At 42.0% G+C, this 16,639-nt stretch overlaps 1 protein-coding gene across 1 annotated transcript in view; it reads right to left on the bottom strand.

Annotated features, from left to right (window-relative positions):
- Positions 1–16,639, bottom strand: part of MRPL48 (mitochondrial ribosomal protein L48) — a 79,366-nt gene that overhangs the window by 47,819 nt on the left and 14,908 nt on the right. The window contains exons 2-3 of the mRNA XM_008020113.3: positions 14,348–14,400; positions 11,071–11,108 (exon numbers count right to left, since the gene is read on the bottom strand). Coding sequence (XP_008018304.2) covers positions 11,071–11,108; positions 14,348–14,400 — 91 coding nt within the window. The remainder of the gene's footprint in view (positions 1–11,070; positions 11,109–14,347; positions 14,401–16,639) is intronic.

Genomic DNA, 16,639 nt, shown 5'->3' with positions numbered 1-16,639 from the left:
AAAACATTTTGTGTAAATAAAAAAGAAAACTGATATGTCAATCACTATCTTTAAGTATTACATAGAAACTCAATCATCTATCTGTAATTTCAAAAAGCAGAACCAAAAAGGATATTTGAGATGATGACACATCGTAGGTGAAAGTACTGCAAATGTTTGCCTCAGCCTCTTATCTACTGGAATTCCTTGGCAAGGAGGCATTTTAAAATTCAGTTTGGAGCAATTCCTATAATTAGAGCAGCTGCTTAATTAAGAAGCTGATTCAAACCACTGTTAAATGAACCATTCTCCCCTTAAATGAAAGGTTTTGGTCAAATTACCAGCGGTTAAACTGCTTAATTAGCCAGTTGTTTTAATTATAAAATTTACAAGTTTGAAAGCCTCTGATTTCCAGTAAGTTCAACTGAATTCTTTTCCCCTGCATCGTGTCAATAAGTAGGTTTCCTGCTATCATATTAACATTGCAGCCTCCTGAGAGAAAACGCAACTCTTCGCTAACGAAAGACACAAAACCCCAGGGTTTTAAATGGAGGCTTTGAAAATCTTTCAGTTACCACAATTATAAGACATAATCACGCACTGACATTTCGCACAGCATTCCCCTTTCCTTTACATTTGCCAGAGACAACTGTCCTTCAATGCTCTTGTTTATTAAACAGAAAACTAAACCCATCAATCCAGGATGGGGATAAACAACTTTGTTTTAATTATTTCTCATTCGGAATTGGGATAAGCATTTTTAGCAGGACTATGCAGGTAGGGAAAGAAAAAAATTGGGGTAGCCCCCGCCAAGAAGCTAATTACAGGTTATTCTCTCCGCTCAACAGACTGTAAGGCCCTCCAGGGCAGAAAAAATGCCATCACCTGGCAAACAGTATGTGCTCGGTAAGTGTATATTTATAAACAAAACAAAACAAAACAAAAATGGTTCTTAAGATACTTTACCAAAACAATCTGCAATGATTTGTCCCTGGCAGTTGCCCACATTTTTCAAAATTTCTTTTCACATTTCTTTCAGCTGTTCTAATTACACTGAACTACTTGTATCTGAATATACCATGCTTCTCTGCTTCTACCTTTTTATTCATGCTGTAATCAGAGCACTCTAAGTTCCCTTCATCTAGTCTCTTTAGATCTAATTTTATATATTTACTTCTGTCTATTTATATTTAAATCAATAAGAAAAAGGTGGTCACCACAATGAAGCCCCTCCTTGGACAGAGCAGCTGGAATGGTCCCCAGAGCCCACACACGGAGTGGATGGGTGAAGGCAGGAATGGGGCACTTTCCCTACTCTTGCTTTCTGAGTATCATTGTAATTCCATTTTGAAATTTCTGACTTTAAAGTTATCTCAGGCTGGGTGCAGTGGCTGACACCTGTAATCCCAACACTCTGGATGGCTGAGATGGGAGGATTACTTGAGGCCAGGAAATCAAGACCAGCCTAGGCAACACAGCAAGACCCTGTCTCCAAAAAAAATTGAAAAAATAAAAAATTAGCTGGGCATGGTAGCGCATACCTGTAATCCCAGCTACTCAAGAGGCTGAGGCAGGAGGACTGCTTGAACCCAGGAGTTGGAGGCTGCAGGGAGCTATGATCATGCCACTGTACTCAAGCCTGGACCACAAGCAAGACCCTCTCTCTCACAAAAACAAAAACAACAACAAAAATATATATCTGAAAGAACCTATAAAAAATGCCAACAAAGCTGTGTGCTTTCAAGTGGAAATTATCTTTCTGAGCCAACATTAGTGAGTTATTCTGGGCCTTGGAACCTTCTAGGGACTAGTATTCTCCAACCACAGTTGAAACATGGGCAAAGGAAAGAATAAATAAATAGCAAGCAAATGTACAAAAATATGTTCAACCAACTAGTAATCAAAGACATGAAAATTCCAAACACAAGGGAAAGTATATTTTAACCTACAATATTAGCAAATATTAAAAATAATACTCGATGTTAATGAGTATATAAAAAAGGATTCTCAAATAGAGAAGTAAAAAATGCTGCCATCTTTCTGGAGAGCAATTTAGTAACACACATCAATCAATAGCTTTAAAAGTGTGTGTTTCCTTTGACCCAACAGTTCTACTTTCAGAAATGTACCCTAAGTAATCAGACAATGGCACAAACATTATTGCACAAGAATGTTCATCACAGTGTTGTTTCCATTGCAAAATCTTGGTAACAACTTAAATTTCTCCAAATAGAAAAATGTTGAAAAAATTATGCTCCTATCCCCACATATCTTTTCAAAAAAGGATTCCTATTGCATCTTTTACAATAGCAATTTAACATGCCCTATTTGATGCCAACTTCAAAAACAAAATAAACAGGCTGGGCCTGGTGGCTCACGCCTATAATCCCAGCACTTTGGGGGGCCCAAGCGGGTGGATCACCTGAGGTCAGGAGTTACAGACCAGCCTAGCCAACATGGTGAAACCCCGTCTCTATTAAAAAAAAATACAAAAACAATTAGCCAGGCATGGTAGCACACACCTGTAATCCCGGTTGCTCAGGAGGCTGAGGCAGGAGAATCACTTGAACCTGGGAGCTGGAGGTTGCAGTGAGCCGAGATGGCACCAATGCACTCCAGCATGGGTGACAGAGTGAGACTCCATCTAAAAAAAATAATAAATAAAATAAATAAAAAATGACCTCTGAATTAGGTAGCTACCAGATATTAAAATATACCACAGGTTGGGTGCAGTGGCTCACGCCTGTAATCCCAGCAATCTGGGAGGCAAGGCGGGCGGATCACCTGAGGTGGCGAGTTTGAGACTAGCCTGGCCAACATGGAGAAACCTTTTACTAAAAATACAAAATTCGCCAGGCATGGTGGCGCATGCCTGTAATCCCAGCTACTCAAGAGGCTGAGGCAGGAGAACCGCTTGAACTGGGAGGCAGAGGTTGAGGCTGGTCAAGATCATGCCATTGCACTCTAGCCTGGGCAACAAGAGCAAAACTCCATCTCAAAAATAAAAAACTAAAATATGCTATAAAACTATAGTAACCAAAAAGTTTTAAAACAATTTCATACTGGCATCAAATATATATACAGATCAATAAAACAAAATGAAGTTTAAAAAGTAGTTCCGAGCCAGGCCCAGTGGCTCATGCCTGTGAACCCAGAGGTATGAGAAGCAAAGGCAGGAGAACTGTTTAAGCTCAGGACTTCAAGACCAGCCTGGGCAACATAGGGAGACCCTGTCTCTATAAAAACAATAAAAACTAAAAGTCAGGCATGGTAGCACAGGCCTGTAGTCCCAGCTACTGAGGAGGCATGTGGGAGGATGGCTCAAGCGTGGGAGGTTGAAGCTGCAGTAAGCTGTGATGCTGCCACTACACTCCAGCCCGGGTGACAGACTGAGCAGTCCCAGCACTTCGGGAGGCCGAGGGAGGAGGATTACATGGTGAGACCTAGTCTCTATATTTAAAAATTTTTAAGTAAAAACAAACAAACAAAAAATATCCCTAGACTTAGGGTGGGTGTTGTGGCTCACACATGTAATCTCAGCACTTCGGGAGGCCAAGGTGGAAGGATCCCTAGAACCTAGGAACTCAAGACTGTGGTGAACTGTGATGGCATCAAAGTCTGGGCAGCAAAGAGAGATCCTGACTGTAAATAAAAAATTTTTAAATCCCAGCTCTATACAGGAACTTAGAATATGATAAAGGTTACATTCTCAAACCTCCTGGAAAAACATGGATTTTTTTTTTTTTTCTTTTTTTGAGATGGAGTTTCGCTCTTGTTGCCCAGGTTGGAGTGCAATGGCGCGGTCTCGGCTCACTGCAACCTCTGCCTCTCAGGTTCAAGCGATTCTCCTGCCTCAGCCTCCTGAGTAGCTGAGATTACAAGAGCGCCACCACGCCCGGCTAATTTTTCTATTTTTAATAGAGATAGGGTTTCACCATGTTGGTCAGGCTGGTTGTAAACTCCTGACCTCAGGTGATCCACCCACCTCGAACTCCCAAAGTGCTGGGATTACAAGCATGAGCCACAGTGCCCAGACAAAAATGTGGATATTTTAATAAATGTTGAAACAACTGACTTCATTCATTCATTAAGGGGGAGAAACTGTATCCATGACCAACTTATAATTCCAGATGAAACACTTATTTATTTCTTTATTTCTTTATTAGACCAAGTCTTGCTCTGTCATCCAGGCTGATGTGCAGTGGCAAGACATCTCGACTCACTGCAACCTCCACCTCCCAGGTTCAAGGGATTCTCCTTCAGCTGCCTGAGTAGCTGGGATTACAGGCGTGTGGCAACCACACCTGGCTAATTTTTGTATTTTTAGTAGAGACAGAGTTTTGCCATGTTGACCAGGCTGGTCTGGAACTCCTGACCTCAAGTGATCCATCCGTCTCAGCCTCCCAAAGTGCCAGGATTACAGGCATGAGCCACCACGCCCAGCCTCACTTTTTTTTTTTTTTTAACCTGAGACAGAGACTCGCTCCTGTCGCCTAGGCTTGAGTGCAATGGCGCCATCTTGTCTCACTGCAACCTCCGCCTCCCGGGTTCAAGCAATTCTCCTGCCTCAGCCTCCCAAGTAGTTAGGATTACAGGCATGCATCACCACGCCTGGCTAATTTTTGTATTTTTAGTAGAGATGGGGTTTCACCGTATTGGCCAGGCTGGTCTCGAACTCCTGACCTCAGGTGATCCACCGGCCTCAGTCTCCCAAAGTGCTGGGATTACAGGTGTGAGCCACCACGTCTAGCCTCACTCTTTTTTTTCTTTTTGAGACATGATCTTGTGCTGTCACCCAGGCTAGAGTACAGTGGCACAATCATAGCTCACTACAACTTCAATCTGACTCATGCAATCCTCCTACCTCAGTCTTCGTCTTCTGAGTAGCTGGGACCACAGGCACTGGTTATCCCACCAGGCTAATTATTTTATTTTTTGTAGAGATGGGGTCTCCCTATTTTGTCCAGGCTGGTCTTGAACTCCTGGGTTCAGGTGATCTTCCCTTCAACCTCCCAAAGTGCTGAGGTTATAGGCGTAAGCCACTACACCTGGTCTGGACCACATATTTAAAAGAAAAAATATACATCAGAAGGTAACACGGGGCCGGGCGCGGTGGCTCAAGCCTGTAATCCCAGCACTTTGGGAGGCCGAGATGGGTGGATCACGAGGTCAGGAGATCAAGACCATCCTGGCTAACCCGGTGAAACCCCGTCTCTACTAACAAATACAAAAAACTAGCCGGGCGAGGTGGCGGGCGCCTATAGTCCCAGCTACTCAGGAGGCTGAGGCAGGAGAATGGCATGAACCCGGGAGGCGGAGCTTGCAGTGAGCTGAGATCCGGCCACTGAACTCCAGCCTGGGCAACAGAGCGAGACTCTGCCTCAAAAAAAAAAAAAAAAAAAAAAAGGAAGGTAACACGAAGGACTTTTCAAAACAATCTTAGAGTAGAAAAGATCTTTTTAAGCATGAAACAAAATCTAGAAATCAAAGATTAATAAATATAACTATATAAAAATCTAAAGCTTCTGTTTAATGAAAAAAACACAAACATAAAGTCAAGGGATAAATGACTAGAAAAAGCACAAGCATATGTAACAGAGAAATGCTAATTTCCTTAATATGTAAGAACTATATTGGCCGGGTGCGGTGGCTCAAGCCTGTAATCCCAACACTTTGGGAGGCCGAGACGGGCGGATCACGAGGTCAGGAGATCGAGACTATCCTGGCCAACATGGTGAAACCCCGCCTCTACTAAAAAATACAAAAAATTAGCCGGGCGAGGTGGTGGGCGCCTGTAGTCCCAGCTACTCGGGAGGCTGAGGCAGGAGAATGGCATAAACCTGGGACGCGGAGCTTGCAGTGAGCTGAGATCGGGCCACTGCACTCCAGCCTGGGCGACAGAGCGAGACTCTGTCTCAAAAAAAAAAAAAAAAAAAAAAGAACTATATTAAAAGTTCTTACAAATCAAAAATGGAAAAGTAAACAATCCAATAGAAAAACTGACAAAAAACATAAATGGGCCAAGCATGGTGGCTCACGCCTGTAATCCCAGCACTTTGGGAGGCCAAGGTGGGTGAATCATCTGAGGTCAGGAGTTAGAGACCAAACCTGGCCAACATGGCGAAACCCTGTCTCTACTAAAAATACAAAAAAAATTAGCCAGGCATGGTGGCACATTCCTGTAGTCCCAACTACTCAGGAGGCTGAGGCAGGAGAACCACTTGAACCCAAGAGGCAGAGGTTGCAGTGAGCCGAGATCATGCCACTGTACTCTAGCCTGGTTGACAGAATGAGACTCTCAAAAATAAATAAATAAATAAATAAATAAATAAATAAATAAATAAATAGGCAATTCATTAGGAAAGAAATACAAATGGCAAATAACCATATGAAAAGATGACAAACTCAAGACACGCAAATTAAAATGAGACATAATTTTCACTAACAAAAAAATATTTTTTTTTTTAGGCGAGGTGCAATGGCTCACACGTGTAATCTTAGCACAATGGGAGGCCGAGGTGGGTGAATCATCTGAGGTCAGGAGTTAGAGACCAGCCTGGCCAACATGGTGAAACTCTTGTCTCTACTAATAAATACAAAAAGCCATGCATGGTGGCGCATGCCTGTAGTCCCATCTACTTGGGAGGCTGAGGCAGGGGAATCTCTTGAACCCAGGAGGTAGAAGCTGCAGTGAGCCAAGATTGTGCCACTGTACTCCAGTCTGGGTGACAGAACGTGTCTCAGTCTCAGAAAAAAAAAAGGCCGGGCGCAGTGGCTCACGCCTGTAACCCCAGCACTTTGGGAGGCCGAGGCAGGCGGATCACAAGGTCAGGAGATCGAGACCATCCTGGCTAACATGGTGAAACTCCGTCTCTATTAAAAACACAAAAAATTATTTTTTTTGGTGGGCATGGTGGTGGGCACATGTAGTCCCAGCTACTCGGGAGGCTGAGGAAGGAGAATGGCATGAACCCAGGAGGCGGAGCTTGCAGTGAGCCGAGATCGCACCACTGCACACTAGCCTGGGCGACAGAGCCAGACTCCATCTCAAAAAAAATATATATATACACACACATACATATATATATATATATATATATTTATTTATTTATTTATTTAGACATGGGATCCTGCTGTATCGCCCAGGCTAGAGTGCGGCATCTATTCACAGACAAAATGAAAGTGCAGTACAGTCTCAAACTCCTGGGCTCAAAGGACCGTTCTGGGACTTCAGCTTTCCGTGTAGCTGGAACTACAAGTCCATGCCAGTGCTTCCAGCTAACAATAAATGTTTTATAAAACTCAGTTTGGGCTGGAAAATAGAAATTAAATTAATACAACTTCTCTGGTGTATAGTCTGGCAATACTTATCAAAATCTCCAATTCATAATGCATTAACTCAGCAATTTCAATTCCAGGAATTTATCTTACAAATGTACAGGAACAAGTTTACAAAGACGTATGAAAATGGCTGGTGTACCACTTTTTGAAACAGCAAAAAACTAAACACAACTTAAATGTCCAGCATTAAGATATAGTCATACACATACATAATATAAATCTTCATATATATATAAAATCTTCCTGAAAGATACACAAGAAATTGCTATCAGTGGATATCATGAGGGAGTTAAGATTGGGAAAGAGGGCGGGGAGAGGTGGCTCACGCCTGTAATCCCAGCACTTTGAGGCCGAGGAGGGTGAATCATGAGGTCAGGAGATCGAGACCATTCTGGCCAACACAGTGAAACCCCATCTCTACTAAAAAATATAAAAAATTAGCGGGCTGTGGTGGTGGGCGCCTGTAGTCCCAGCTACTTAGGAGGCTGAGGCAGGAGAACGGCATCAACCCAGGAGGAGGACCTTGCAGTGAGCCGAGATCAGGCCACCGCACTCCAGTCTGGGCAACAGAGCGAGACTCCGTCTCAAAAAAAAAAAAAAAAAAGACTGAGAAAGGGGAATAAAATTTAACTTTTCGTCATATATCCTTCTGTACAGTTTAAGTTTATTCTTACCATATGCATCCATTTCAAATTTTTAACAGTTGATTATTTTACTAGTATTAGGTTGGTGCAAAAGTGCAGTTTTTGCCATTATTTTTACTTTTGCACCAACCTAATAATTTTTTTAAAAGACTTTCCTCAGAATATATACCAATTCAAAATAAACTTTGCCTATAGTTGAGGAGGGTAAGGGATAAGACCAAGGCTAGACAATAATGAGGACTTGAACATAGACCTTTTTGTTTGAATACCAAAAAGACAATGAAAGTCTGACAAAATGTTAATAGTTGCCAATTCTGGGTTTATTTGACATATTACTCTTTTACTTTTCTATATTTTTATATCTCTCAAAATAAAAAGTATAATTAAGAGATAAACAATTTTTTTAAAAACCTTTCCTTCACCCTACATCCCTCGTCAGTTCCTGCCAATATTTTCTTGACCCATTCAGTCTCAAACTTTATTAAAGCATTGTCTACAGTCATTTTTTCCTAACTCTTGGACTTTCATTCACTTGTCACCTCATGGTTAATTTCTACAACCCATCCACCCCACCTACCTAGACTATGCTCCAAGGTCACCAATGACCTCTAGATTGCTAAAATCCAAGGATACTATCATGTTCATGTTTTTCCTGATCTCTCAGTAGCACAGTTGAAACCGTAACATGGTTGGCCACTCTTTCCTTCTTGAAACGCTCTCCTCTTGCCTGCCATGATACTATACTATCCAGGTTTTCTCTACCTTGGTCTCTCTTTCTCAGCTTCATTAGCCTTTCTCGCTCTACCCAGATTTTTAAGGTTGAAATTCCTCAGTATATGATCCCTGGGTCTCTTCTCCACCTTTTCTCCTTAAGTGATCACATTCATTCCCATGGCTTCAATTAAAATTGACAAAATAATAACTTTCATATTTATAGTTCCAACTCACACCTATATTTTTAGCTCAAGATTGCAGGCACTCCACTATCACAAAAACCACAGAAAACCAAACACCACATGTTCTCACTCATAAGTGGGAGGTGAACAATGAAAACACATGGACACAGGGAGGGGAACATCACATACCAGGGCCCGTCGAGGGGTGGGAGGCTAGGGGAGGGATAACATTAGGAGAAATACCTAATGTAGGTGACGGGTTGATGGGTGCAGTAAACCACCAGGGCATGTGTATGCCTAGGTAACAAAACTGCACGTTCTGCACATATAACCCAGAACTTAAATTATAATTAAAAAAGAAAGAAAGAAAGAAAATAACCTTATTTCTAAAAACCCAAGCTAAAGTATTCAAGGGTAAAGTATCATGATGTCTGATTTTTAAAAAGCTAACATGACAAAATGTTAACAAAAGTTGAATCTAAATGGTGGGTAAAGAAATGTTCATTGGGTTATTCCTGGGGAAAAAATAAGCTTCTAAAACTACTAAACAGCAAGGATTATATCCTCTTAATTTTGTATCCCCAGCATCTAACACACAGTCTAATAAGATACATGCCTGTCATGAGAATGTACAAATAAAAAGTCCATTATTTTGAGATGCTGGGCTTCGGGTCCAGTAGAAATGGTGATTCCCTACACATTGCACACATTGCCGCCACCTTCTAAAATAATTAACGTATGTAAAGCCTCTTCCACACTTCCTTGCACACAGTAGGCATCAAGTAAAAAATGTTAGTTCCCTTCCTTACTTCCATTCCTTTATCTCTGATACTTGTTAGACACATGACAAACATCACTAAAATCCAACAACTCCATTGAAATTTCTCACATAATAGACAAAGGAAAAATGGCAAGTAATTGGGTTGAAACAGAGATGGAAATCCATTGAGTTAATCAGACTGAATGGACATTCATTTTGGATTAAACAGTGTGAGAAAAGTCCTAGCCTGATGATGGACATGCAAGACAGGTCTAGAATAGTAGCAGTATTAATAATAACAATTACAGCTGCTACTTTTTGAGCATTTTGTATCTTTTTTTTTGTTTGAGACGGAGTCTCGCTCTGTCGCCCAGGCTAGAGTACAGTGGTGTGACCTCGGCTCACTGCAACCTCCACTTCCGGGATTCAAACAATTCTCCTGCCTCAGCCTCCCAAGTAGCTGGGACTACAGGTGCACACCACCACACCCGGCTAATTTTTTGTATTTTTAGTAGAGACAGGGTTTCACCGTGTTAGCCAGGATGGTCTTGATCTCCTGACCTCATGATCTGCCTGCCTCGGCCTCCCAAAGTGCTGGCATTACAGGCATGAGCCACTGTACCCAGCCAAGCACTTTATATCTTTTATCTCACTGAATCTTCAAATGGTACACTGCAGTTTGTATTATAATTATCCTCTTTTCTTAATTTTTTAAAATTTTTTTCATTTAGGATACAGGGTCTTGCTCCATCACCCAGGCTGCAGCGCAGTGGCACGTTCATAGCTCACTGTAATCTGGGCTCAAGTGATCCTCCTGCCTTAGCCTCCAGAGTAGGTAGGATCACAAGCCTGTGACACCATGCCTGGTTACTTTTTTTAAAAAAATTTGTAAAGACAGTCTCTCACCACGCTCGCTACAACCTCTGCCTCCTGGGTTCAAGCGATTCTCCTGCCTCAGCCTTCTGAGTAGCTGGGATTACAGGTGCCTGCCACCACGCCCAGCTAATTTTTTGTTTTTTTAGTAGAGACGAGGTTTCACCATGTTGGTCAGGCTGGTCTCAAACTACTGACCTCAGGTGATCCGCCCGCCTCGGCCTCCCAAAGTGCTGGGATAACAGGCGTGAGCCACCATGCCTGGCTTCACAGCCTGCTCATTTTTTAAAGTGAGGAAACCAAGCTACAGAAATATAGCCAAAGATCACCGAATAAATATGTAGTACAGTTGGAATCCAAACTTACTGTAGAGCTCTTGCTCTTAACCACTACTTTATGTTCTCACTCATGGTTCTATTCCATGCACACATGGAGGGGTGGGGTTTGGTTCAGGCCACTGTTCTCAAAGATATGGTAGGCTTCCTTCTAGGCAAAATTATTATAGAATGCAAAATTATTATAGAGTGCTAAAGGGTCACTTAAAGTTGGCCAACTACATCAGGTAAAAACTGCTTACCTACAGAATAGATGAGCTTCTCTCTTGAAGTTCTAAACCTAAAAGGAGGGAGAAAGTATGTTGAATACAATTAGAAACCCGTATTTTATTTGTATAGTTTTCAAAATTTATATTCTGTCACTAAAGATGCATCAATGCTGTTTCCTTACTCCTTCCTTCCCTTCTTCCTTCCACAAACTTTAATAAGCACCTACTGTGTGCCAAAGTGCACATCCTGAGAATGCAAACATAAGTAAGATGTCTCTATCCATGGTCTAGTTGGGAAAGATGCTGGTAAACAAATGTGAGCCACAATATGGTATTGATTCGGAACAGAAACGTTCAAAATTAAATAGGACACAAAGGAAAGTATTGTCATTTCTACTAGGGAGGTGAAACTATTTTGAGGTGAGTTTTAAAAAACAAAAAAGTGGCCGGGCGCAGCGGCTCATGCCTGTAATCCCAGCATTTTGGGAGGCCGAAGCAGGCAGATGACCTGAGGTCAGGAGTTCAAGACCAGCCTGCCCAACATGGCAAAACCCCGTCTCTACTAAAAATAAAAAAAATTACCCGGGTTTGGTGGTGGGCACCTGTAATCCCAGCTAATCGGGAGGCTGAGGCAGGAGAATTGCCTGAACTCGGGAGGCGGAGGTTGCAGTAAGCCGAGATTGTGCCGCTGTACTCCAGCCTGGGCAACAAGAGTGAAACTCCGTCTCAAAAAAAAAAAATACAGACAATAATACTACAATCTCATGGGACTGAAAATGTATCTTAAACTCTGAGTCAGTTTCCTCTTTTGTAAAATGATATTTATATTTGTCTTGTAGTGTTTTTTGTGAAGATTAAAGATAACAAAAAATAGCATGGTGCCATAGGAGGTACTTATCAAATAGCAGTTGACTGATTAAGATGGGATAATAGATTAAGATGGAAGGGGATACTATCACATTTGGGATTAAGAAAAAAAAAATTAAAAGTTAGAAGGTAAATAAAGGGAGAAAGCCCTCAATAAATGTTAAGGAATCAAGAAATCATCCAGGATCATGAGTGCCAAGTAGTTTAGGAAGATATACGATACATTATTTTATATCCTGTGGCTGCCACACACAAGACACTTGGTGCATATTTGCTGCTGAACAGAGAAATAAACCACCAAATGTTTTTCATCAGCACCTAGAGAAAAACAATGGGGAGCCCGGGCACAGTGGCTCATGCCTGTAATACCAGCAGTTTGGGAGGCTGAGGAGCATGGATCACTTGAGGTCAGGAGTTTGAAACCAGCCAGGTCAACATGGTGAAACCCCATCTCTACTAAAAATAGAAAAATTAGCCAGACATGGTGGTGGGTTCCTGTAATCCCAGCTACTCAGGAGGCTGAGGCAGGAGGATTGCTTGAACCTGGGAGGTAGAGGTTGCAATGAACTGAGATAGTGCCATTACACTCCAGCCTAGGCTAAAGAGATTCTGTCTCAAAAAAATAAAGAAAAAAGAAAAACAATGGGGAGGTTGCACTTTATATACAGAACAGTTGGGAACAAAAAAAAGACAACTTGGATTTGAATCCTAATTCCAACCCAAATTAGCTCCATCATGTTAAAACAACAGACCCCAGTTATTTATATAAAATGGAGATAATATCATCTGTTTTACCAGGTCACTATGAGGGTCAATTCATACATTTAACACATATTTATTAAATGCCTACTATGTGTCAGATACCATTTTAGGCCTAGGAATAGGGCAGTCCACAAAAGTCCGTATCCCCGTGATGCTTATTTTTAGGGGGCAAGGAAAGACAGTTAAACATTTTTATATATACAAAATGTGTCAGATGGTGACATCTGCTATAAAGAAAAATAAAGCAAAGCAAGGGAACAGAGATTGATGGATGGGTGTATATTTTACATAGAGTAGTCAGGGAAGGCCTCTTGGCTGGGATGACATTTGGGCAGAAACCTGAATAAAATATAGGGCAAGCCATATGGGTATCTGAGGAAAGAATGTGCAAAGATCCTAGGGTGGGAAGGTGCTTAGATTATCAAGGAATAGGAAACCACAGTGTAGCTAATGCTGAGTAAGTAGTATAAAATGAGGATACAGATTATGGAAAGTCCTATAGGCCATGGTAAAGATTGCAGGTTTTATTTTGAGTAAGATGGGATACCACTGGAGAATTTGGAGCAAAGGAGTGATGTGAGCTAACCTGGCTTTAAAAGAATCATTCTTATGTTCATAATGTTAGGTATCTTTTTAAAAAAAATCACTCTGCTTTACTGTGAAGAATTGAAGACAAAGGTAAACATAGGGAGACCAGTTGGGAGGCAAAATGATAGTAGTAAAGGCAATGAGAAGACAAGGAGCTGATCCGTAGTGGTTTAGCAAAACAGAAAGCATGAGGCAAAAACTGGAGAAAGAAATGGTTCTAGGTCTGGCACAGTGGCTCATGCCTGTAACCCCAGCACTTTGGGCGGATCACTTGAGCTCAGGAGTTCAAGACCAGCCTGGGCAACATGGCGAAACACTGTCTCTACAAAAAGTATGAAAACTAATGGGGCATGCTGGTACACGCCTATAGACCCAGCTACTTGGGAGGCTGAGGTGGAATAATCACTTGAGTCTGGGAGATGAAGCCTGCAGTGAGCTGTGATCATGCCGCTGCACTCTAGCCTGGGCAAGAGAGGGAGACTCAATCTCAATTTTTTAAAAAAAAAAAAGGTTCTGTATATATTTCAAAAGTAAAGCCAACAAGTTTTGCTGAAGAATTAACAGCATCTGGCCGGACGCAGGGGCCCACACCTGTAATCCCAGCAATTTGGGAGGCCGAGGTGGGCAGATAACTTGCAATCAGGAGTTCAAGACCAGCCTGGCCAACGTGGTGAAACCCCATCCCTACAAAAATACAAAATTTAGCCGGGCATGATGGCAGGTGCCTGTAATCCCAGCTACTTGGGAGGTTGAGGCAGGAGAATCATTTGAACCTGGGAAGCAGAGGCTGCAATGAGCCAAGATCACACCACTGCACTCCAGCCTGGGTGACAGAGTGAAACTCTATCTCAAAAAGGAAAAAAAAAAAAAAAAAAAGAATGAACAGCATCAAGGATTAACTGCAAGTATTCTGGCCTCAGCAACTAGATGAATGGAGATGCTATTAACTGAGAATTGAGAAGGAGCAAGGTAGCAGGGGAGATGCTTGATGTGCTTATAGACATGCAAGTAAATATGATGAAAAATGCTGTGTGAACTATGAAGCCAAAGGCAAATGTTACCTATCTTTAATTATTGTTATGAATATCCTTACCTTAAGAGAGAAAAGGCTTGCTTAAAAATGGTATTGTTCCTCAGGCACAGCACCTACAGCAAAACAGCCATGTTAGGAAAATCTTAAGCATTTATAGACCTCCAAGTATGTCTTCTCAGAGAGACAAGAAACGCACAGTACACAAACCAAAAGAGGACAAAAATGTTTTTATCTAGCAAAGAAGCTATCCTACAATTAACACCAAGCATGCAAACAAACCAAGGTCATCGTTCTCATTCCACCCACTACAGTAAATGCTCAAGAAACAGAAGTCCCCCTCCCACACTGCTTTTTCACTGTTTACCATTTCCAACTTAACCCATTTTTTTCTAATATCAATCAATAATTACTATGCATCTGCCATGCACAGCATCATGAGAGGGGCTTTATTAAGTCTTCTTTAATTCTCAAAACACTGCAAGACAATTTTACAAGTAAAGCAACTGAGACCCAGAGAGGTTATATTCCAAAAAATTATACCTAATAAGCTGCTAAGAGGACTGACTTAATGGCCAGGCGTGGTGGCTCAAGCCTGTAATCCTAGCACTTTGGGAGGTAGAGGCGGGCAGATCACCAGGTCAGGAGTTCAAGACCAGCCTGACGAACATGGTGTTGTCTGTACTAAAAATACAAAAATTAGCCAGGTGTGGTGGCGCGAGCCTATAATCTCAGCTACTCAGGAGCCTCAGGTAGAAGAATTGCTTGAACCCAGGAGGTGGAGGTTGCAGTGAGCCGAGACTGCGCCATTCTACTCCAGCCTGGGCCACAGAATGAGACGCTATCTCAAAAAAAAAGAGGACTGACTTACTACAAAAGCTATGCCTCTATTACAGCACACTGTCTCTCTCAATAACAGTGATAGGTGGCTCACGCCTATAATCCCAGCACTTTGGGAGGCCAAGGTGGGTGGATCACGAGGTCAGGAGTTCGAGACCAGCCTGGCCAAGATTGTGAAACCCCATCTCTACTAAAAATACAAAAATCAACCAGGCGTGGTGGTGGGCATCTGTAATCCCAGCTATTCAGGAGGCCGAGGCAGGAGAATCGCTTGAATCCAGGCGGAGGAGGTTGCAGTTAGCCGAGATCTTGCCACTGCACTCTAGGCTGGGCAACAGAGCAAGACTCCGTCTCAAAAAACAAAAATAAAATTTAAAAAAACCAGTGATAATGATCCTTCACAATGCAGGAAAGAACAGAAAAACAAATATAATGATAGCAATTGCAGCCTCGATCTCCCGGACTCAAGCAATTCCCTTGCCTCAGCCTCCCAAGCAAATGTCTGTTCTTTTGTTTGTTTGTTTTATAGGAAAGAAACAAAAAATGTCTGCTCTTAAGGTCCCATAACATAAAGAGAAAATCATGCCCAACTATGGATAACAATTTTAATTCTTTCAACATGGATGTATGAAAAGTCTAGTATACAAAAACAAGGAAAATCTGAGAAACTATCAGTCAAGAGGAGCCTATGGAAAAGATGACGACTAAATAAAATATAATATCCTGAATGGGATCTGGAACAGAAAAAGGACACCAGAGAAAAATTAAGGAAATTTGAATAAAGTATGGACATTAGTTAATATAATATACCAACACTAGCTCATTAATTATGAAAAAAATAATCATGCTAGGCTGGGTGCAGGGGCTCAAGCCTGTAATCCCAATACTTTGGGAGGCCAAGGCAGGTGGATCACTTGAGGCCAGAAGTTCAAGACCAGCCTGGCCAACATGGTGAAACCCCGTCTCTACTAAAAATACAAAAATTAGCCAGGGGTGGTGGTGCATGCCCGTAATCCCAGCTACTTGGGAGGCTGAGGTAGCAGAATCGCTTGAACTCAGGGGGCAGAGGTTGCAGTGAGCAGAGATCACACCACTGCACTCCAGTCTGGGCAACAGAGCAAGACTCTGTCTCAAAAAATAAATAAATAAACCACACTAATGTAAAGATAATAGTAACAGGGGAAATTGGTATATACGAGAACTGTGTGTACTGTCATTGCAAGTTTTCTGTAAATCTAAAACTATTCTAAAATAAAGCTTATTTTTAAAAAGTCTGTTATAAGCCAGGTATAGTGGCTAATGCCTACAATCCAAGCATTTTCGGAGGCCAAAGTGGGAAGATCACTTGAGCCTAGGATTTTGAGACCAGTCTGGCCAACATAGGGAGACCCTTTCTCTACAAAAATTAAAAAATTAGCCAGGCGTGGTGGTGCACGCCTGTGATCCCAGCTACTCAGGAGTCTGAGATAGAAGGATCACTTGGACCCATGGGGCTGAGGCTGCAATGAGCCGTGA

The sequence above is a fragment of the Chlorocebus sabaeus genome, chromosome 1 (assembly GCF_047675955.1).
Source record: "Chlorocebus sabaeus isolate Y175 chromosome 1, mChlSab1.0.hap1, whole genome shotgun sequence".
In the NCBI taxonomy this organism is placed as follows: domain Eukaryota; kingdom Metazoa; phylum Chordata; class Mammalia; order Primates; family Cercopithecidae; genus Chlorocebus; species Chlorocebus sabaeus.
The sequence above is the reverse complement of the archived record's forward strand: the minus strand, read 5'-3'. Positions and strand labels throughout refer to the sequence as shown.